This window comes from Alosa alosa, chromosome 20, assembly GCF_017589495.1.
Source record: "Alosa alosa isolate M-15738 ecotype Scorff River chromosome 20, AALO_Geno_1.1, whole genome shotgun sequence".
Taxonomy (NCBI): Eukaryota; Metazoa; Chordata; class Actinopteri; order Clupeiformes; family Clupeidae; genus Alosa; species Alosa alosa.
The window spans coordinates 11584213-11607265 of NC_063208.1; the positions used below are offsets into that span (position 1 = coordinate 11584213).

At 44.3% G+C, this 23053-nt stretch overlaps 3 protein-coding genes and 1 long non-coding RNA gene across 5 annotated transcripts; 3 read left to right on the plus strand and 1 right to left on the minus strand.

Moving 5' to 3' along the window:
• Positions 1–17: 17 nt before the first annotated feature.
• mgat1b (alpha-1,3-mannosyl-glycoprotein 2-beta-N-acetylglucosaminyltransferase b) lies at positions 18–8434 on the plus strand. 2 transcript variants are annotated; one of them, XM_048230049.1, is made up of 3 exons: positions 18–447; positions 4441–5327; positions 7731–8434. In XM_048230049.1, exons 1-3 carry the CDS (start codon positions 438–440, stop codon positions 8427–8429), a joined length of 1596 nt encoding a protein of 531 aa, XP_048086006.1. In that variant the 5' UTR covers positions 18–437; the 3' UTR covers positions 8430–8434. The 2 variants fall into 2 exon arrangements, with proteins under 2 accessions (XP_048086006.1, XP_048086005.1); XM_048230048.1 differs by lacking the exon at positions 18–447 and adding an exon at positions 503–1431.
• A 1873-nt stretch (positions 8435–10307) lies between these two features.
• Positions 10308–19440, minus strand: ddx39b (DEAD (Asp-Glu-Ala-Asp) box polypeptide 39B). Its single transcript, XM_048230384.1, has 11 exons — positions 19328–19440; positions 18654–18896; positions 18394–18521; positions 18110–18202; positions 17232–17415; positions 16793–16911; positions 12419–12550; positions 11880–11989; positions 11441–11585; positions 10963–11110; positions 10308–10767 (listed from the first exon to the last, which is right to left on the minus strand). The coding sequence occupies exons 2-11, from the start codon at positions 18889–18891 to the stop codon at positions 10751–10753; spliced, it is 1314 nt and encodes a 437-aa protein (XP_048086341.1). The 5' UTR covers positions 18892–18896; positions 19328–19440; the 3' UTR covers positions 10308–10750.
• Positions 17351–17991, plus strand: LOC125285780. The gene is made up of 3 exons (XR_007192060.1): positions 17351–17441; positions 17673–17687; positions 17807–17991. It is a non-coding gene; the product is annotated as an uncharacterized LOC125285780 (long non-coding RNA).
• polr1h (RNA polymerase I subunit H) lies at positions 19428–22982 on the plus strand. Its single transcript, XM_048230386.1, has 5 exons — positions 19428–19518; positions 19724–19843; positions 19997–20100; positions 22564–22673; positions 22785–22982. The coding sequence occupies exons 2-5, from the start codon at positions 19726–19728 to the stop codon at positions 22807–22809; spliced, it is 357 nt and encodes a 118-aa protein (XP_048086343.1). The 5' UTR covers positions 19428–19518; positions 19724–19725; the 3' UTR covers positions 22810–22982.
• The last annotated feature ends 71 nt before the right edge of the window (positions 22983–23053 follow it).

Sequence of the window (23053 nt, forward strand, 5' to 3'; positions counted from 1 at the left end):
AGAGGCGGGCAACAAGGGGCGGTGCCTGCTTAATGAGTCAATCCGGAAGTGGATCACTTCGGAGTGTGTCTGTGTTCGGCTGTGTCAGATGAAAATTGCCGTCGACAAGCAGTCAAACCCTGACATTGTCACGCAGAAAATCTCCGGGAGTTTTTACCAGCGAGAACAGACACTTATGCCGTGCGTTTGTCCCGCCACATGTCGACACCTATAGGTCAGCAAAGGCTAGCTAAGGTAGCTAGCTAGCCACATAGCACCTATCTAAATGGCGGATCCCAGATAGAGTGAACCGAGTAGAGGAATGGAAGAGCGGGGTGGTGATCCAGGGCTGCAGACACCGGCGAAGAGGCTCTGATGAAGCGAAAGTAAAGGTGAGAGTGAAGACGGACGGACCGAGGCAGCCTGCCACTGCTTAGCCTTCCCGCTGCCTTCTAGCCATGAAAAGAGGTGAGAAATACCGTTGCTTTTTTGCCGTTGTTAGCAACGTGTATCTGCATTCAGGGTTCAAAGCATGATAAATGTTAGGTTAGCGTGAACACAGCAACTGCAGCCAAGCCAGTGAGTTGGTGTGTTTATTAGCTTTGGCTTACCTGATAACTTCTTACTGCTTCCACAAAAAGTTTAATATTTCATTCTCCGATGTACTGTGAGGCACTAAACCCCTAACGTTATGCACACACACAAATGTGAATGTAACGTGAACTTGACAAGAATGCACCTCTTGTGTTTGCATGAGTTGGGCAGATGATCCAGAAGTGTTAACTGTTAGCTCCGTTAGCCAGTCAGTTAGCTAAAACAGAGAGTCTGTTGGGAAGCCCCTACAATACCCCCCACGGCTTTCTCTATGTTCTCAGTTTCGCTCGACTTGATCTCGGTGACATTTATGCCATTCTTTATCGCCTTCGACTGCTTCGCTCGCAACGTCCCCTCACACAACGCCACGTCAGTCACTTAGCTGCAGCCTGCTTGTTAGCTAGCGTAAGGTAGATCACAAACTGCCCGCTGCCTGGGTACTTCTAGGGCTATAGGAAAACACGGAAACTTAGTGTTTTGTGCTGTAAGTAATTCAGCCAGTTGAGCACACATTTTGCTGGTGGCTAGTAAGTTGTTTTTGTTGAGTTGTAGCGTGCTACATACAGTATCACCTCAGGTACTCACGAAGTTGTGCAAACTGCAGAGCTTCAGAAGTTTGCTGTGAAATGTACTGCACTTTGATCCTTTGTTACTGCTGGAATGACCTACCACACAGATACACGTTTCAGAGAGGGAGAGACGGAGGAGGGAAGGACACTTTTTTAGGTTTTCCTGCCCTGTAGTTGACCACAGCAACACTCTTTCCTCCTCTCCTACGTCTCTGTTCATTTAATGCTGACCAGCGGTGTTTGGGCGAAAGGGGGGGAAACATGAAGGAGCAGGCGTTGTCCAGTTCAGGTAGTATGGATCAGTGATCATGTTGTGTGTTTGGTTATTGTGTGATGTCTGGTGTTGAGCCCACATTCCGTCCTACCTTTTTTGAATATTCCAGACACCCGATTGCAATCACATTTTAACCTATTATATATGGTTTGGATCAGGTAAAAAAAAAAGCTGATACTCATGTGGCGGGTTGTTTAGACTTTAGATAAACAAATAAAGACGATTTGATGGGACCTTGAACTTGGCCTTATCTGAACTTGTAACTGACTTTGCTTTCCCCAAACCATTGTGTGCGTGTGTGTGTTCGTGTATGATGACCAACGCTATTTAAATCAGTTATTGGTCAGTGTTTTCCGACCAAGTTTTAAGTAGATGAGCGTGCGTGTCTCATTTCTCCGAGCATGTGTTTTTGATGTAGCCTGATGTCGGTTATGTGTGAGACTGTTTTATTTGGATGTTTTCTTCAAGGTAATTATAGCCGTGTGCTGATAGCCACACACTTGGAACATGGTCAACATCCCTTCTTAGCTGTTACTCAACAAGTGTATTCATGGGTTTCATCAGGTTCCTTTCCACAGGTGTATTAATCAAGCACCATGCAGTCTGCATTGATAATTAAGGTGCTTGATTTTATACACCTGTGGAAAGGGACCTGATGAAACCCATGAATAGCATTGATGGACGTTTGCATTTGTTACTCGTGTAAACATAGACTGCCCTGTTAATAGTCTTGTCTGGTGTGTGTGAGGAAGGGGCCCTTGTAGGTTATTGGATCGAGCTGCTAATAAAGGGCAATAGTGCATCAGTTTGGCTTGCTAACTGGATTGTACAGCTTTAGCATGTCCGATGCATTCAGCAGATTAGTGTTGTTATCACCTTGAAGCGCCCCACACCTTGGCTGAAGCCTCTTTCAGCAGATTTGAGCATCCTGTCATCTGTTTACCCTCTGCTTCTTCCCCCTTATTGTTTTTCCCTTTTCCTCCTGTTTCTTTGTGGTTCAGTGTGTCCTCCTGTTCTCCCTCTTGTTCTTTTCCCTGCTCTCAGCCTTCTTCATGTCTACTGGGCACATGTTTTGAGACAGCGTACAGAATCGTTGACAGTTTCATGCTCTTGTCAATAACGGTGTCAGTCTTTTCTTACTCACACACACACACACACACACACACACACACCACTGCCCTTCTTTCTTGTCATTTTGTTGTCAGGGGAACACCCAGATGGTTCACTTTCTGACAGACATGGATTGATGTTTAGTTTGAAGTTTACAGCTATTGTGATGACAGGACTGTCACGCTGGAGACAGACGAATGCTAATTGTTCTGTTAAAGTGACAGTGAGTTTCTCCTTGTCCAGTAGGGGACACAGACACGGATAGTGAAACGTGCTGAATATCAAATCACTAACCACTCAAAGTAGAATCTCGGCCTTATGGAAAATGTTTTTAAAAATAAAACCATTTTTGTTGTTTCTCGATGAGTTTTTATTTTATTTTGTTCTCTGTTGCTCTGTTGTAAGTCTTGGCAATCACTTGCCAAATTAATAAATGTCGGACAGACCCAAAGTGTGAGACACCCAAATGCCAGACAGGAGAGGTGAATTTTTCTCAGTGAGAGGTGGTGGATGACCTAATGGAGTATGGTTGGCTATTCCACCGCTTTAGCCAAAAGGAGCTGTTTTTAACATGATCCAGTCAGAATCGTGTAAGTAGTCTCTCTGCTAAAGAATGTGCTGAGGTTGCATTTTCTCTACCCAGCTGTAGGGATGCCAGTGTGAAGCTCTGGCTCTCTAGACTCCATAGTGTGTGTGTGTGTGTGTGTGTGTGTGTGTGTGCGTGCGTCTCTATTGGGTGTGTTTCTTTCTGTTTCTGTTTATTTAGACAGTGAAGCCAGATTAGGAGTTTGGTTTTAGGTTTGAATGTTATCAGACAAAATGCCCTGTGCCTCTGCTGCTGTGTGCCAGCTCCCCTTGAGTTAGCTGAAACTGATGTGCCATGTCCTGTTTTTTGGCAAGAAGGAAAAGTGCCTACTTTGTAGCCTTTTATGAGTGTTGAAAGACCAACAGGAAGTCTGTTCGTTCCATGTTTCCTGTGGAGGAGTTCTAGATTGTTTCTGGCCTGTCAGCGATTTAAAGCATCTCCGCTCCATAACTCCTGTTATCAGAAAGACTGACGTTGTAACTGAACAACAACCAGTGAACAGAACTTCTGGATTAAGTTTGGCTGCATTTAAAGTTAAATATTTGTTTTATGATTTTACATCACAGAGCCAGAGCAGGTTGTCTGTTGTAGTTTGGGTTTGTTTGGGAGTTGTCCAAATTGGTTGTCCAAAATTGGTTGTTTGTCACATGATTTAAGGCTTGGACGTTAAATGTGTAGATATGTGTTCCGTTTACAGCGTTTACTTAGCCAACAGTATGTTATGTTAGTTTTGTTTGTGAACTTATTGCATTGTATGGGACATTCGGTCCCGCAGGGAATCGAGAGAATGTTTTGCATTGACATGCACCACTGCCACTGTGGTCACTGCACCTTCTCATTATGTGCCCTTTTAATCTACCATGATGAGATGAAAGGCTTTACTGTTTAGTCTAGTCCTAACTGTCTCTCCATGTAGCCTAGCCTAGCTAATCTACCTCTCACCATTTCTATCAATCTTACTGTTTAGTCCCACTATTTCAGCCCTGTCTAGTTCCTGGTGCACAGCATAGCCTATTCTATCAGGACAATATTTATTTCCACTATCTCTGGCTGGTACCTCCCCTGCCTGTCTCTCTATTTTGTCTGTTCTGTTTTATCTCTTGCTTTGTCTGGTCTGTCTTTGTCTCACTCAAGGTCCTCAAGTTATTCCCTCTGTTAGAAACTTCACTTTGGCCCACATTTCTCTGTGGTTTGAGCTCTCATTGATCTACAGGGCTGTATGATGGTAGACGTTTTTTTGTTCTTAGTACTGTTGTTTGTGATTGGCTAGTCTGACATCTCTTCTTTTTTCTTTCTTTGTCCCCTCTCTTTCTCCCGCTCTCATGCAGTTTGTTCCTCCCTGCACTCCCTGATGTGGTGTCACTGGGCCATGTTGCGCAAGAGAGGATCGCTCATCCTGTGTGGAGCTTTCCTATTCGTCGCCTGGAATGCGTTGCTCCTCCTCTTCCTGTGGGGTCGTCCACCCATTGGTCGATTGGGTGAGGGAGGCGGCGCCGAACCAGGGGGCAGGGAGGAGTGGGGCATGGGAAAAGGCAAAGCGGGCGGGTCCAACCTGGCCGGAGAGGTGATCCGACTGGCCGAGGAGGTGGAGTCCGAGTTGGAGACCCAGAAGAAGCTCCTGAAGCAGATCCAGAGTCACCGATCGCTATGGGAACAGCAGAAGGAGAAGAAAGGGCCTGAGCAGCTCAAGCAGGACGAGAACCAGAGAGCACAGCCTCCCCAGGTGCCCCAGAAACCCAACAGCGCGGAGCACCAGAACCCCCAACCACACAAGCCAAATCAGCAAGTCACCAGCCCACAGCCCAAACAGAAACCCAACGCAGAGGAAGAGAACAACGAACTTCCCGCGGAGAACAAAGGGGGCCCCAGCGAGTCCAACCCCCAGCCGGTTATCCCCATCCTTGTCATCGCCTGTGACCGGGTGACCGTCAGGAGGAGTCTGGACAAGCTCATCCAGTACCGCCCCTCCCCCGCGCTCTACCCAATCATAGTCAGTCAGGACTGTGGTCACGCAGAAACGGCTCGTGTCATTGGCTCCTATGGTAGTCAGGTGATGCACATCAGTCAGCCCGACCTCTCGGACATTCCAGTGCGGCCGGAACACAGGAAGTTCCAGGGCTACTACAAGATTGCCCGCCATTACCACTGGGCCCTGAACCAGGTCTTCAGCAGGCTGGGCCATTCCACCGTGGTCATTGTGGAGGACGATTTGGAGGTGAGATCATTTATGGATTGTATTTTAATAGTTGTTGTATGTCACATTTTGATACAGGATCTCTAATTAAGTACACAGAATGGTTGGCTTCCTCAGTCAACTTTCTGAAGGTCACACACATTAAATGGCCATTAAAGAACAGAGGTAAATTACGCTGCCGGCAACCTCCATGTATGTGGAACGAGTGCTACAGTGTTCTCTGGATACCAGGGATAAAAGCTTTGTGTGTGTCAGAGGAGACAGGCTTTCAAGCTCAGGTTGATGTGCGAGTGTTTTGAAGATTCTTCAGTGAGGGGCTACCTCTGAGGGGCCTGTCACGGGCCTACGCCTACCCCCAAAAGCATTGCAGCTCTCCGCACACGTCTTCAAAGTCCAGAGTTTGAGAGCTCTTTCAGTTCTGGCAGCTCATTGCGGAGGCTCCAGGGTTCAGTGGTGAGGGCCTGGACCATTCTGAGTTGGGAGTCTAGGAGAGTGAGACGTAGCAGCTTCTCTTTGACACATTTAATGTTTTTTGTCTGCACAGTTGGTAAAACTGAGCAGGCTTTTCAGTTGGCCAACTCACTAGTGTCCCGATTAGTTAAACACCCACTCTAGCACTGACAGGTTTGAGGTTAGTATCCAGTAATATAAACCCCATCTGAAGTGACGGTTGATGTGTAATTGTGTCTTTCAACCTTTGTTCTTGGCAATTGTATTTATTTCTAAAACAAGGACAATTTGAAGACCTTTTGAAGTTTTTTGAATGGTGTGTGTGTTAATTCGATTTACTCCTCTTCAACTATTCTCTACACTCGTCTTTCAAAGCACCAAGATCCCACCCTCACACATACGCCAGGAAAGGAGACACATTCCACTTACTCATGTGACTAGCATGAGACTTGATGTACATACAAGTAGAACTAAGATGTCTTTGTGCTTTTATAGCATAAATAAATGATTACGAAGTTATGAGAACTGAGCAGAAAACATGGAACTGTACTCAGCATGTTGAAAATATTGTTACGGAAATGTGAAATTAGTCTTAATCAAACGCTTTGTGTTTTGATAGAGTCGAGTGTGACTCTTGACCTACAGTCAAGTGTGTTTTGAGATTGAGAACCTGCACCATCTCTGTCTCTTGGTGTTAAAGTGTGTAATTAGTGTTCTGTGGTAGATATCAGAGGTGTGGCCTTACAAAGAGTGTTTATACAAGTTTTGTGTCATTGCATTCTTTGTGGCCTGGACTACTCTATTAAGAACCCCCATAGGTGCAAAGCTTCATTGTAGACGAGCCTTTTTCAAATGGATTGGGGCAATCAATCCGCTTAGCCTGCTGATTGGCTTGTCAAAAGTCTGGCGGGCAGAGCTCCTCGTCAGAGAGTTTCCATGCTAGCATCCCAGCGGAGATCTAGTGTGGCAGTGCCAAGTTGACAGAGGGACCATCCCAGAGGGCTAGCTCACAGCTCACTCTCATTTCACTCTGTTAGGCTACACTCCTCTCTCTGACTTTTGCCCTCCCCTTGACCTCAGTGTGGAGTGTGTGTGAGTATTTGCATGAGTATGAGTGCATATGTTTATGCATGATTAAGTGTGTGTGTGTGTGTGCTAAAGGGTCCCGAGGAGGGAGAGTTGTGACCGGTGTGGCGGATGAGTTTTTTTTTTTAATCCCCGCAGTTATTCCTGCGGACAGCTGTAATCTCAGCATGCTGCCCAGATTAGCACATTTAGACCATCAGATTAGCCGCGCTGGCACAGAAGGATCGAGAAGGGAGACCCTTAAGGCCATTCCAGATCCTGGAGTGGTTCTAACTAATTCTAACTAGTTCTAACTAATTGCAGTGTTTAGTTCTTTTGTCTTTTCTCACTGTCAGTGGAATAGTGGAACATATTGTTGAACTCATTGACAAACTGAGAGACCCTCAGAAAAGAATTAAAACAAACAAAAGTATATCTGGAGGTCAACTGTTAAAGTGACGCTGAAAGTTATTGTGGCTCACAGTTTTCATACTCCCTCATTTGCAGAAAGACCAGAAAGACCACGTAGGTTCCACCGACTCATACAAGGACATATAGTCCTTACGTCCAAGTCACAATATTATGATTTCTACCTTCATTTTGTAGAAGAACACTTGAGCACAGAGGCTTAGAAAGAAGCTGTTTGTCAGCCGTTGTTTGTGAGGCTTCCAGCAAACAGTGCTCAGTACGGTGTGAAATACCACAAGGGAATTGTGTCGTTAGACACCCCCTGAGAATTCTCGCCTGTGTGTCGTGAACTGTTGTGACTTCTTTTCCAACCCCTCACAGATTGGTTAATGATTTTGAACACTTTGACGCGCTCTCCAGGGTACAAGTCTTCACAGGGTCCCCCTCTATTCTTCTTCTCTGACAGACTTTTTTTTTTTTTTTTTTCTCCCTTCTCTCAAGGTGGCGCCAGACTTCTTTGAGTACTTCCGTGCTCTCCACCCTGTCCTGCGCTCGGACCCGACCCTGTGGTGCATCTCCGCCTGGAATGACAACGGCCGGGATGGGTCTGTGGACCCCGGCCGGGCGGACCTGCTCTACCGGACAGACTTCTTCCCGGGCCTGGGCTGGATGCTCCTCAAGGAGATGTGGGATGAGCTGGAGCCTAAGTGGCCCAAGGCCTTCTGGGACGACTGGATGCGTCAGCCGGAGCAGCGGCGGGATCGCTCGTGCGTGCGGCCCGAGATCTCGCGCACCATCACGTTCGGCCGCAAGGGCGTGAGCCTGGGCCAGTTCTTTGACCAGTACCTGCGCTACATCAAGCTCAACACTGAATTTGTGCCTTTCACCAAACGGGACCTGTCCTACCTGGTCAGGGAGCGATACAACGAGAACTTTATAAAGGAGGTGTACGGCGCCCCCCAGGTGAAACTGGAGGAAGTGCACGGGGGCAGCCTAAAGGGGGCAGGCCCCTTCCGCGTGCAGTACTCCAGCCGGGACAGCTTCAAGGTGCTGGCGCGGAGCCTGGGTGTCATGGACGACCTCAAGTCAGGGGTCCCGCGAGCGGGCTACAGGGGCGTGGTCAGCTTCATGTCCCGCGGCCGCAGGATCTACCTAGCGCCCCCCGAAGGCTGGACTCACTACGACACGAGCTGGAGCTGAGGGGGTAGGGGGTAGGGGGTAGGGGGTTAGGATAGAGATCTATGACGAAGGACATGTTGTCGATGGACCTCGGAGCAGAGAAGCGCCTCTCAAACCAAAGAGAACAGCAGTAGAGACTATTGGTGATATATAAGTGGTGTGATGAAGGATAACGTGTATGAAAAAGAGTAGAGGTGATGGGGCAAGGAGTATGTGTCGGGTATGTGCCAATAGGCAAATATCGGAGAATTGCCGATGCCTGAGGGCATTATTAAAAACCAGTGTGTCCTGAGACCTGATGGGAGACGTGATTAGGAGGTGTATGTGTGTGAGTGAGAGAGAGAGGGAGAGAGAGAGAGTCACTTGTACCTCCTCAGGCTCTGTCTCTTCTGTAGGTCAAATCAGTTCTGGTGGAACAGCAGCTGTTTCTTCAGATGCTCTTGTCAGCGGTGGGGCCTCTTTTGCCTTTTGTGAAAAGAGGAGCACAGTTCTCCTGAGGCCCTCGACATGGACACACTGGGAAGACCCCCAGCTGGATTTGAGCAGTTTAGATCAAATAGTCAATATTATAAGTAAACTTATTATTATTATAAAATAATGATTATTGTTTATTTTGATTAATGTATTGGGGACAGAAAAATACTTTTTTTTTTTTTAAATATCAAACAAACAAAAAAACATCACCCAGGCCCTTTTGATAAAGGCTGCTCTGATTGGTGCAAGGAGGAGGCAGGCTCATCACCCTCATGCATCGTCTGTGACGTCATGCCGGTGTCAGTAAACCAGCTTCATGTCTAAACTGGCACTTGGTGAATTCCCATTATATTCAGAAAAAAAGCTAATAAATGTTGGTTTGTTGCAAAACCAATGGCTATTGTTACTCTACATTATTTTTTCAATCCACCGGATGATTACATGAGTTGTTGGTGTTGAGAGTTAAATGGTAATATAATTATATGTACTGTACTGAGATTTTGAGAGAAGTGTGATTGATTCAGAAGTCGCTCTGATGACATGTAAAACCACTGCCTGACATGTTTATAACTTTAATACATTGAGAATAAAATCCACTATTTTGATATTTGTCTAATGCTGATACTCCCAAGGTGTGTGTATCTTGTCTATGCCTTGCTCTTATGTCTCACAGAGGGAATGTGTATTTTTAGCGTCTTAAATGTTTCATGCAGATTCGGGACAAAGCTTTCAGACATACTCTGAGGGGTTTAAAAACTGTCCCTTACCTCTTACATTCGTGACTTGATTTCCTGTTTATATCTCTGTCTTCCTGTCCCAGAAAGTCATGGTGCTGACTAATGCTGAATGAGTTCCTTTACTCACATCTGCACCACTAAAAATGTGCCTATATGGGCAGAGGTTTGTGATTTTGTGATGATTGGATAGATTCCAAACTCCAGTTATATGGTTTGTAACCTTAAGGTGTGAAACATCACATGCACGTGTGGAGGTAAAGGGACAAGACCTAATGGAGTAGGTATTTTATGATTTTATGGTGTTGACACACATGTCACAGTGCAGGCAGTGCAGATGGTATACATACTGACTGCTTCAGTGATACGGTAACATTTCACTGTTCTGAATCAACCAAGGTGGTCTACATGAATAGATGTATATTTTTTGGTTATCAGTCAACATAAAGTGTTTACAAAAGATTGTGTAGAACTCTAAATATAGACACACTAATATGGAAGAATAAAACTTTTTTTTGAGACCTGCTCAAAACCTTTGGACAGTACTGTTTGTCACCAAGAGTCAATCCTTTACAAGAAAACTCCACTCCATATTTTTATATAGTCCTGCAGGAACACAGCTGCCAGGCTGTTTTCATTAAAGCAGTGTCAACAGAGTGAGCTTGCATCACACAATAAGTATTGCGAGACGTTTAGACAAAACAAACACTTTTTATTTGTGTCAAGCAAGTGACGCATGCCACAAGCTACAGGTACTACAAATTATATTATATCACCTGCCACCAGTGTCTACCACACGTACATAACTAGAACATTTGGAAACATCTGAAAGTAATAGAAAGTAAAACTGGAAGGAAAAAAAACGGCAAAAATGCCGTCGCAAATAAATCCCACGATTAACGGAAGTAGCACATCATGGCTGAAGCACATCACTCAAAACTCATGGTTCAGCAAAGGGAACCTAAAAGAAGCCTACGTCACTACAGCCAAAAACTCTGGGAAAACTGGTGGTTGGATCCTGCTTGGCCAGGCTCTGGCTAACACTGAAGTCTGATCCTTTCAAACAGAGTTAGAATCTGGAGAACAGTCAGGGCTCATGCCCCTCTGCGTACGTCTCCTGCCGTCCTCACCACTTCACCGGCTCTGTTCAACTACAAGACAGAAAAGAGAGAGAGAGAGAGAGAGAGAGAGACAAAGCCATGTGTTTATTATTACTTCCATTTGATTGATTTTGCTTTTGAGAACCGTCAGCCCCATGGTTCGTGGGCTCAAGAGTAGAGGCATCATTAGCCTGAGTCCATGGCTCAAACGGGCTGCTGAGTGGATGTCTCCTGAGTGGTACTTACTGTAGGTGGAGATGTCGATCTCTTCGGGCAGTTCACTGATGTTGACTTCAAAGCGGTCCTGCACATCGTTCAGGATGCGGGCATCATTCTCGTCGGACACAAATGTGATGGCCAGACCCTTCGTCCCAAATCGGCCTGCGCGTGCCACCTAGGTCAGGGGAGATTGATTCATTAAAGCAGCGGGAAGGAGAGAGACAAACAAAGAGGAATATAAAAGGTTTAAAAACAGCACTCACTGATGCACTTATTCTTACTGTACTCTACCGTTTTTAAATTGTCCTAAAATTGTTGAGAATTGCTTTAAAACTTAAACTGTTTACCATGTTGTAAGTCGCTTTGGTTAAAAATGCATCAGCCAAATGTAATGTAATGTAATGTAAAGTAAAGGTACAGCTGACAGGCAAAGCAAACAATGGGCTTCATATTTCATTCAGAATCCTTAAATGAACTACGCGCTGGTTGGTGAGAGGATGTTCACCCTATGCAAGTATGTGTCCGAGTCCTCTGGCATGTCATAGTTGAAGGCAATGTTGACCCTCTCGATGTCCATCCCTCGGCCAAACAGATTAGTGGCCACCAGGATCCGCCGCTGGAAGTCTTTAAACTGCTGGTAGCGGGACAGCCTGCAACAACCAACACTGTGTTAACCCATTATAGATAGACAGATAGATAGATAGATAGATACTTTATTGATCCCCAAGGGGAAATTCAAGGCCTCAGTAGCATACAGACATCTCACACACACATTCACTAACAGCAGAAAAAGGAATTTCTGTTAAGTAGTTATGCCTGCTCTGCAGAACACACCCAGGCCTTTATCATACACTACAGGTTTGACTAGTGCTAAACGTCAAGACTACCTACTGCATGGTCTATGGTAATGCTTGCACCACAGGTTTTGTTAGTCCATCACATACCTCTCATCCTGTGGCATTCCCCGGTGGATGGCAATAGCCGGGAAATTCTGCTCCACCAGCAGCTGAGCTAGAGCAATGCAACGCTGCACCGACTTCACAAAGATCACCACCTAACCCACCAGAAACACACATGTGTATGTACGTGTACACACACACACACACACCACAATCAGATGCAACACATCCAAACTTGCACAAAGATTCACCCCACAAACACTCAGTTGCCATTATAACATGCATACAAAATGGCTTTCACTGGCCTTGAATCTACAGGGTTTAAAGGAAGGGACAATTCTATACCAGTCATTTTTCATTTAATTTTCAATTGTTACATGTAATAATCTTCTAAAAAATCTTAATAGTCCTGGGCCATGCCTGAATTCCGACTGAGGACTTTAGACTATGGAGCTCAAGATAATATTAGGCACTTTAGGCCCCGGAATGTTCCATCTTAGACCACAAAGCTCCTCTAGGGCCAGTCCTGCTTCTGTCTCCGTCACCCATGTGTTCTCCTGCCTCAAACGGTGCTGCTGCTGTACCTGGTTGAACTCGAGCACGTCAAGCAGGTCAAAGAGCTTCCTGTTCTTCTCGTTGTCCTTGAGCTTGACGTAGTACTGCTGCAGGCCGTGCAGTGTCAGCTTTGTCTCGTCATCCACAAAGACCTCCATGGGCTGGGCCGAGGGAGGGTCGGGGGTGGAGGGAGGAGAGGTGGAGGAGGAAGTGGAGAAGGGGAAAGAGGAGGAGAAGGTGGTTGCAGTTGAAGGGGTGTTGGTTGGTTGTGAAAAGTGAAGAGAGTGTGGGACAGTGTCAGGAGGGAGTGATAGAGAGAGAGAGAAAGAGAGAGAGAGAGGAGGAAGAAACGCAGCAGAAGAGGGAAGAGGCCAGGAGACGACAGGAAAGGGAAATGAAAAAGAAAGAGAGAGGGGATGGGAGTTAGACACACCCTCCCCTCCCATCCCATACACACACACACACACATACACTTCTATACATCTATGTAGGGATGTCCCGATCCGATATTTGGATCGGATCGGCCGCCGATATTAGCAAAAAATTCATATCAATATGGGATCGGCCTGCACGGGAAAATCCCGATCCGGACTCCCGGATCCAGTTTGTTTTCAAAACTCCGGTCCGTGTTTTCCAGCGCACCGATGTCCATTCCATTTTTTTCAGCTTTTCCCCCAAAATCCGGTCCGCGTTTTTCAGCACACCTAAAGCGACCTGTCCAGCATCCCACTTGTCTGTGCATGTCCCACTAAGACTTTAAAGTTATCGAGCAAACATGTTGTGTCACAGTTGAATTAATATAGCCTAATGTGCGGTTAACATTAACCTCTTACTATTAAGGCTCTTATGCATGTTGCTGCTGACAGCTTTGCCTGTCTAACGAATGTTATCTCCGCGATTTAAGATTGTTTGTGTAATGTATAGGCACAGCACGCACTTTAATTTCCCTATTTTTACAATCGGCTAGCCTAACAAACGCATTTCATTTCAAAAAGCAACCTGGTCAATCGCTAACAACTAGCACCTTAGACAACAACTCTTCTACCAAAAGGGTAGAAGCTTCCAGTAGGCTATCATAACTTTTTTTTTACCATTTAGTCTGTTCATCGGCGCAGCCTACGACGATGTGAATTAGTGACAGCTGTTGTCGCGGTAAACTTAAGCTCCTGTCTCTAAATAGTGTAGATAGGCCTACTTACTATGTTGTTTGATTTTCTGTAATAAATGCAGCCTGTAGCCTAGGTTACTTCAGCAAACCCAGTTGTGGCATCAGTTTCGCTTTTAAAACGCAACAGTGAGAGGCTTTTTAGCGCAGTCTCACTTATCATTGATGAGCACATGAGCAGGCGGACACCTGAGCATGAAGAAATGATCACCTTTGTGAAGAAGAATCTCCCCATCATGCTCAGACTGCAGCCAGGGCAAACAGTAGAAATTGAAGGGAGTATGGAGATGGAGCAGTAAAGTGCGGAGGAGATAGCAATACTGTAGAAGGCGTGACAGTTATTTGGGTTGTTATAGCCAATTCGGTGTGTGCGTGGTAATTTGACTATTTTCTACTCAGGTTTTGTGTGTGTTGCAAATATGTATAATTTTATATTGTTTACACTGATGGCTTTTTTAAGCCTTGGTTTACACTCAGAGCACTGATGCCAATTCAGTTTGTGTGGTTAATTGACTATTTATTTTCTACTCAGCTTTTCTGTGTGTTTTGCTTTTTTTTATACAGTTTACAATATTGTTTGCACTGATGGCTTTTTAAGCCTTGGTTTACACTCTTGTTGTTCAAGAGTAGAGCACCGATGCCAATTCAGTTTGTGTGGTTAATTGACTATTTATTATTTTGTGTTTATTTAACCCTGTTAAGAATAAACAGGTCAGCTTCTCATACCAACCATTGTGGATTATTCAAACTAACCTAATTAAGTTGGCTAGTTGTTCTTAAGAGTAAAACCCTTTTCAACATGAGTATAACAACAAAATAAGTAAATATCTTTAATCTTTAATACATGCTTGGACTGGCCGGTATCGGTACCGGCCGATGCTAAAAGCTACAATATCGGTATCGGATCGGAAGTGCAAAAAGCTGGATCGGGACACCCCTACATCTATGTACACAAAAACACATGCTTCCATACACCCAAACATACACATACCTATTCATCCACATACAGACACAAACACACACAACCATGCACCTACACATGCAGACAGACACACACTGCCATGCACCTTCACATGCAGACAGACACACACAGCCACTCACACTCTCATTGATGCATCTACTCTGCACTACTTCACAACTACAGATCTGGGTGAGAGATGCAACCAACCACACCACTCTTGATATACACACACCCACTCTCTTATCTATTCTTCAAAGCACTTGATTTAGCAATGCATGAACAGGCTTTTAATGGTAAGTATATCTATAGTGAGTAGCACTAAAAATCACACCAATTTGTACTCTAGTGTGATATAAAGTGAACGTTTCCTGCCTAATTAGTGTAATTTCAGCAAATGAAAGGTTGTTAAAAGGCCCATCCACTGTCCATAACCAAGCAGCTCTGTCCATAGCATTGCTGAATAAGGCCAATGTCACTTACCTCAGGGACAACTATCCAAAACCATGTCTGCAGCCTGACCCAAAATCCTACAGGTCACTGATCTTGCACCCTCCACCTCAGACCCTGTCTACATGTCACTAGCCTGACCCCACAGCTCTAAACAGCAGCTGACTAGTCTCTGGTCTGTCTGTCACTCCAAGTCTTCAGCTGAGCCGCCTCTAATCCTGAGATTCTGAGATCAGTGTGTCACTATAGACCCTTTCAACAAGATAAACAAAAACAATGCTTCAACGTTCTATTTGGGCCCAATCTACTTCCTCTGCATTAAGATAACATATGGAATGTTAAAACGGAAGCCTTGTGGGAACAACTATGATGCTGATAATGGAACTCTCTTGAAAGGGTCTATATTGTGTCTGGGGACATCTGCTGGGGCACCCACCCACTGACTGTCTAGGCTTCTCACAGGGGCAAGTGGGCTTCCTTCACCCCTGGCTACCCCGACTGCCTTTACTCACCCTCCTGACCTCCCAGCTCCTCACAGCCTAAGGGCTTCTTATGGATGGCCTTGGCTGGGCGGGGCCCGTTGATGTCTGGGAAACGTACATGGTAGGCCTCTGTGTGTGCTGTATGCTTCTGTATGTGGGTTGGGAAGTCAAGGTGTGCTTATGCAACCAAGATTGGTACTGATTGAGTTGACATTTTTGCTTCGCAGAGATTCAAATTGATATATTCGCTTGTATTCTATAACCGCTTCGTAACATTCGACAGAATTGTGTTGTTTTTATCCGTTTACAAGTTATTCGACAGGTTTGCGGTTCCTTTATCGCTTACTTGACAGAAGATGTTACTTCTGTTCTCGCTGGACCGCGGTACTCTCCCTGTCTTACTCTGACCTTTCGTCCCTCCCGAAACGGTCTTCCGCTGCTCTTCTCCCCCTCATCTCTCTCTTTCCCTCTCACCCGCGCAATCTCTCATTTCGACATTTATCTCGCGTTGCGTTCGCATTCATGGCCCGTTTTTCTAATAACAGGTATGGTGGCATTGACGTTTCCTTGCAAACACACCACTTCCCATTCTTTTCTCCAACCTGTTTGGTACGGCAGTCGACTCTACACGGTTATAATACTCTGGATTTCTCATGTCGAAGACTCAATGACACCCTGGGACGTCCTGGCGCTTTGTGATGCCACAGACTTCACAGAGCTCATGATGGTCACTGGCTATTTAGAACGGCTATCTCCCCATACTTCCTAGAGGGGGATTTTGATCGCTGTGTTGTCTATATGTTAGCACGATTTCTATCTGTCGAGTTAAGGGCAAGCTCTGCCCTCCTGCTTCCGAAGTGGGAAGACTCGGAGAATGACATCCATCAGCAGGCTTTGGCTGCTTTGGTAACGATGACGTTTAGATTATTTCTGTTTTGGTCTGCCAAATGGTCAGGTTCTGCCAAGAACATTTGAACCATAAACCAACTGTGAACATGCGGGTTCAACTATCTAAGCAGTGGCTGTGTTGTTGTTGAACGTTATGTAGAGATGGTCTTACTGCTTAGTTTAATTTGGACTGAGTGTGGCCATCGAAACGGGCAGGAGGCCAAACTTGTGGCTCTGCAAACTGTGCAGCTAACCTCACGGACGAACGCTAAAGCCACGTGCTGGTGGATTCATTCATTGAGTATGCGTTTCTGTGATCTTTCAATGAGGACACCACTGTCACACTACACGATCAGCCAGGTGAGGGAACCCTGCCCCGTCTTGTGTTTAGGGTGGAGTTGGTCAGCGGGCATGACCACAGCAGACTGGATAGGCGGTGCGGAAGGAGGAGCTTAATTACATCTTGCATGAACTTCCTGCAGACAGGGCGGATCTCTTTGCTGAGGGTGGCGCTGAACATCATGACTTGCTTCTCGTGGGGAGTCATGCGGAAGATCTCCTGCACATCACGACGCATGTCTGGAGAGAGAAGAAGTTTCCTAAATCATTTCATTCTAAGTGCAAAAAATTACATCACTTCCTATTCAACCTAAGCTCCTAACCATCCATAAATTATGACTACAGTCTCTCATTTGTCATTCATTCATATATAATAACTCTGCAGTTCATTAAATCATTTATGAAAGCATACAAGTTCTAAGCTAGTCCCGAGCCGAGCTGCGAGCAAGTATGTGTGCTGGCAACACTCGCCTTGACATTAATGATAGAATGTGCCATTTTCAATAGTTAGGTTGTGTACTTCCTGCTAATTGAAACAACTAAGCGCGCGATCAACTCACCAAGCTGTTCTAGCATCTTGTCACACTCATCCAAGATGAAGTGCTTGATGTGGCGCAGGTTGAGGCTCTTGTTGCGGGAGAGGGCTAGGATGCGCCCTGGCGTCCCCACCACTACATGGGGACTCTCTCGCTTCAGAACCTCCTCGTCCTTCTTGATGGACAGACCCCCAAAGAACACAGCCACCTAGAGAACAGACCAGAGGAGAGGAGGTAAGACAAGACAGACTCAGGAGACAACACAAGTGAGGTACGACAAAGACCTCCTCTCATGGTCAGTTAACAGGAATTACTGGCATAGGATACAACCAAGAGAATAATGATCCTGTTCTGTATGTGTCATTCTATGTCTCTGCATGTTTTAACAATGTCAGTGTGAAATTATCATCTCTTTTTTTTCACCCCTGTCCTCCCATCCCCATTTCCACCATCCCTTCTCCCCAGCATCCCTCTGAGAGGGTAATCTACTTATCTTATCTACTGTATGTTCTATTATTATTATTATTATTAATATTAGTATTATTATCATCATCATCATCATCATCATCATCAATTATCATCTCTTGATTTCACTCTAGGCTAATGATGGAAAAGGACTGTTTCTATAGGAGCTGCTCTTTAATACTGCAGGCATTGAAAAGCATGTGCATCATGTGTGCTACAGAATAACAGCTGTGGCTCACTGAATCATATAAGACAATACTTCTATCAGTACACTGCTAGTGTGCTCTGAGCGCTTACTTCCGTGGTGCCCACTTTTCGATGGTTAGTATTGTCCCAATATCTGCACTGTATACTTAAAACTAAGTATTTGAAGGGTGCAAGTAGGCGGTTTGAGACACAGCTAATGACACAGTGACAATGCCCTCTGCTGGCTGTACCTTGACAGTGGGCATGTACTTGGAGAAGCGCTCATACTCTTTGCTGATCTGGAAGGCCAACTCTCGTGTGTGACACATCACCAGCACTGACACCTGCAACAAATCAAAGCAGAAGAAAGTAATTAAAGTAACGTAAACAAAGCAAGCCTAGAAATCAACATGCTGACGTACAGAGAATCTGTAGTTGTTTCAGGAATATGACTGGAAGTACACCTGGTTATAGTTTAATAGGGTGGACAGAGGCAGACAGAAAGGTCATCACATGAAAACACTCGCACACCCACCTGACCAGTAACCGGCTCCAGCTGCTGCAGTGTGGCCAGTACAAATACGGCTGTCTTCCCCATACCGGACTTGGCCTGGCACAGCACATCCATTCCCAAAATGGCCTGGGGAATACACTCATGCTGAACTGAAGACACAGAGAGAGGTGTAGAGACAGACAGAGACAGAAAAAGTGACAGAGGAATCAGAGTTAAAATTAGACTGACACTCCATGGACTGATTGCAATTAGGGCTGCACTCACGGTTCAGAACGGCTTACCTTCGGATGGGTGCTCAAAGCCGCAGTCCACTATGGCCCTCAGCAGCTCTGGCTTCAGCAGAAAGTCCCTGAAGCCAGAGGAGTGGATGGACACATATGAACCCTTTACCGCCGCCTTCTGCATGGACATGGCGTCTCCCGTCCCTCCTCCCAACCCACCATCTCCGACGCCCCCTGCGGTATCCACTTCATCCTCCTCATAGTCCAAGAGCTCATTCTCCACATCGTTCTCAGCCATTACGACTGTGAACAAAACCAACGGGTTACATTTAAGATGCAAATCCAATGCAAAAAGACTCCAAGTTAACCTGTTCTGTGGAACTTTCCTATGTGAGCACGTCCCCCTGCTAACCCACATTTAACATTACGACTTAATTTGGAATATAGGTCTAGTCCTCCATTACGAATGCACATGTTGTCACTGTATACCTTAACATTACACACAGCCATCATTCGGCTGTCAAGGGCTGTCCGAGACCGACACGATCAGTAGCTAGCTAGCTAACCCCCATCGGCATCATACAGCTCACGTTAACGGCCATGCATAAAGGGAATGAAGACTCCATTTTCAATTCATGAAGACATTCTTTGCAAAATGAAATGGTCAAAATGAAACTACATTTATATGTATTATTAATATGTAGAAGAATTCACAGCCTAAACGGATGTATTACCTTCAAAATTTGCAGCAAATTGTGATGGTTGCTTTTCTCTTGGTGCGTCTATGTTTGCGTCATCAACACGCGTCCCTCTCCACTAAGGACCTCAGCATTTTGGGGGGGGCTGCTGTCTGTCTGTCTGTGTCTTCCACGTGAAAAACTGAAAATTAAAGAGTCTCTGAAAACAAACATAAGGAACAACAGTGGTGAGGACTGACTTGTATGTGATGCATAACTTTTAGTAAAGTTACATTTTGTCCAATGTAGGTTTATGTAGTCTATCTAATACGGAATCTGTAGTTTTGTCAGATTAGGGTAAATATCAACGTCTCTGATAAAACGAGTAAGGATCTCTTTCGCTTACCTGCCATTAACGTACACATTTCACATGACTATTTTTTTCTGTTGCAGAAATGTCTTGTTTTGGCGGAGATCCAAACTTTTGCCCAGAATGTGGAAATGTGCTCCCTTTACCAGGAGCACCAGATACCATTACATGTCCCCGCTGTGCCTTTATTATCCCTGTTCGGGGTGAGTCGTGATGGATGGATGGATGGTTGGTTGGATGGTTGGTTGTGTGTGTGTGTGTTTTAGCAGCGTTTTGAAGATTTATCCTGAAACACTTAAGAATCGAGATGGCATCAGTCCTTAATGAGTTCCTGAAGCTGTCAACTTCTCTTTCAGAAATAGCAAATCAAGTCATAACATCGTCTGTAGTGTTCAACCCATTAGAACCGATGGTCAGCACTGGAGAGAGTGAGGAAGATTCTGAGCTAAAAGGCCCTGTGGTAAGCATGACAGCATATTTATGATGATATGACAACTAGCATATTCTTATATGACTGTAAGGTCAAATTACTTATCAACACTTGATGGTAATGTAAGGGTCATTCCATATCAGCTCAAACAGCCTTAACACCATGGTCTCAGATTTTTGCTTATTTCTCCAATCAACCCTCTTTTTTATGTCTTATCATATAAAACTTTGAGCCTGAGACATGTCTATTGAATTATGGATAGACATAATCACTGGTACCCCCTTATGTTACCCAGTATGTTAACAATTGACAAAATGGGAAATTCCTCATTGCATTACTACTTTAAAGGCGCAGTAAGGGGTTTTACGTGATTTCAAGGCCATTCATTTTATTGTCACATTCAGCAATCATCTCCCCACGACTGCTGGCTCCCCATTTCGTGATTACACTGTAAAAAACCTGGTCTCTGTAGGCAGCCCGGGCTCTGAAAACTGGAAACAAACAAAGTGCAGACAGCCTGCCCCCAAACAAAAATGAAACTCTGCGTGGAATTTCTCAGGGAATACTTAGTTTAGTTTATTAGTTTATTTGTCAGGGGCCATGCACAGTTCAAGCCCTGTACCAGAGTATAGACCATACTATCAACAATACACACAATACTATCAAAACAGATAGAGTCTTAACAGCACACAAGCATTACATAACATATAAATCAGTATACAAAAATATATAGATTCCATGTTATAGAAAGATCAATGATCACATAGTCTTTAATGACATTTCAAAACTGCTGAGACTTACACAATATGAATCTAATAATGTTCTAATATGAAGTCGAATTATGTTCCACTTATCTACTGTTGTAAATGAAAAATCTGATTGACTAAATGTAGTCTTCCTAAATTGAGTGTTAACAGTCACCTCTTACAGAAACCCTAGAGACCCTTACATTATCTCTGAAAAATGATACACATTGCTTAAGTGATGGTGGGAGATCGCAAGATCATGGGTCAATTTTTTAACAAAAAGAAGGGGAGCTTGTGTGCGAATATTCCTTCCTATTTTTACGATATTACTTTTTTTATCCAGCACCTACTTTTGGATGTGCGCTCGTTACATTTGTTTAGATTTGGGATAATGATATTTTTACATTGGATACTTCTGGTAGCTTTAGGACAAACATGCAAGGAAGAATGGGGTCAAAAGTACATCTGAAAATTCAAAAGTATGGTTCCTTACAAGAAAATTACTGTATAAAACTTATTGACAAATAGTAAGTCGTTCCAGAGTAATCCGATTTTGAATTTGCAGCAAATTTCAACATGCATGTTTAAGTTTCACAATGTGTTTAATTTTTTCTACATGATTTTATAACAGGCCAAATACAAAATAAATGTTACAAATATCGCCTAGATGTCGGTAAATAATAAAATCAGAGGATATAGAGCTGACTAAGGGTTTGAAAGTAGCCTTAATGATCACAAAATTCTAAGCATGCATCTAGGCTATTTGAGTTTTTTTAAAGCTGAACTGTGCTTAGTAAGTATAAGTATATATACTGTACTCTTTTGATCCCGTGAGGGAAATTTGGTCTTCGCATTTATCCCAATCCGTAAATTAGAAACACACTCAGCACACAGTTAAAGCAACACCAAAGAGTTTTTTTTACCTTAAAATATTGTTTCCAAAATCGTTTCAGTGGTTCATCAACTTGTAACAGAGTGAACGGCACTTCTGCATTCTCTTCGTGACCCTCTATCGGCTATAACTGCACTATGCAAGTTTGCCAGATCGGGTAGCGGATCTGTAGTTCGATGGAATGAGACATAAGAAACTACAAATTTGACTTGCTTCTGATGTCGCAATACATCATACTTTCATAAAATCATGCAACCTACTCTATCTTGTCTGTAAACCTCGTCTGTTATTTCCAAAGCCAGTGCTGGATAAACAAATAGCGTGCGTGCGACAGGAAAAGTGCTTTGGTGTTGCTTTAACACACAGTGAGGTGAAGCACAGACTAATCCCGGCGCAGTGAGCTGCCTGCAACAACAGCGGCGCTCGGGGAGCAGTGAGGGGTTAGGTGCCTTGCTCAAGGGCACTTCAGCCGTGCCTACTGGTCAGCTGCCCCTAAATTGCTTAAATTGTTCAATACATGATTTCATAACAGGCCAAATATAAAATAAATGTTAAATATAGCCTAGATATCTGTAAATATTAGATGATCAGATGATTTACAGTTCTTTGTAATATGTCATGTTTCATGTTTTTGTAATGTTTCAAGTAGTGATGCAGGTCTACTGCTGTGATTAGGCTAAATACAACTTCAATCATTTTTATAGCCTACTACTGTATAGTTAACTTTGGCCTTGGTGCCCTGACATGTGGCCTTTGTGCCCCCCACTAAATATGCCCAACTGAAGGCCAAGTGTTCTTGCCCCTAAAATGGTGAAATTCCAAGCCTGCTTGACTCCCTTTTCCCTTCGCTCCCAGATTGACAGGCGGTGTTCCAGATGTAACAAAGAAGGAATGGTTTACCACACACGTCAAATGAGGTCAGCTGATGAAGGGCAGACGGTCTTCTTCACTTGTCTACATTGCAGGTAAATCACATTTTGCAGCTTTTGTATACATTGAGATTACACATCTCTAAGCAAATCTCACTTTACCATGGATGTACTTAATTAACCCAATGTTCTATGATTTTATTACAGATATCAGGAGAAGGAAGACTCTTAATGGAATAGAATATCTTGTGTGATTTGTACGAATATTTTTTTTAAATATATATATATATCCATACACTGTGTAATCCAGTTCAGCACATTTGCTCTACTGATGTAAATGATAATGCTGGTTAAACAAGTCATTATAATAATGATGGATTCAGCAATAAACTAAATATTGTATTACCCCTCATTGTTGTTGTTGCACCTCATGTCCAAAGAAGTTATGGTGTCTCACGGATTAAAACAAACTGGTC

Bases quoted from the DNA above. Each gene is read 5' to 3' on its own strand.
- polr1h (XM_048230386.1), top strand. From the start codon at position 19,726: ATGTCTTGTTTTGGCGGAGATCCAAACTTTTGCCCAGAATGTGGAAAT. The intron at 20,101-22,563 runs GTAAGCATGACA...CTTCGCTCCCAG, and splicing joins CTGAGCTAAAAGGCCCTGTG to ATTGACAGGCGGTGTTCCAG. The intron at 22,674-22,784 runs GTAAATCACATT...ATTTTATTACAG, and splicing joins TTCACTTGTCTACATTGCAG to ATATCAGGAGAAGGAAGACT.
- ddx39b (XM_048230384.1), bottom strand. From the start codon at position 18,891: ATGGCTGAGAACGATGTGGAGAATGAGCTCTTGGACTATGAGGAGGAT. The intron at 18,203-18,393 runs GTGGGTGTGCGA...GATTTGTTGCAG, and splicing joins TGGAGCCGGTTACTGGTCAG to GTGTCAGTGCTGGTGATGTG. The intron at 11,586-11,879 runs GTATGTGATGGA...TGGTTGTTGCAG, and splicing joins GGAATGCCACAGGATGAGAG to GCTGTCCCGCTACCAGCAGT.
- mgat1b (XM_048230048.1), top strand. From the start codon at position 1,404: ATGAAGGAGCAGGCGTTGTCCAGTTCAG. The intron at 1,432-4,440 runs GTAGTATGGATC...GCTCTCATGCAG, and splicing joins GCAGGCGTTGTCCAGTTCAG to TTTGTTCCTCCCTGCACTCC. The intron at 5,328-7,730 runs GTGAGATCATTT...CCTTCTCTCAAG, and splicing joins TTGTGGAGGACGATTTGGAG to GTGGCGCCAGACTTCTTTGA.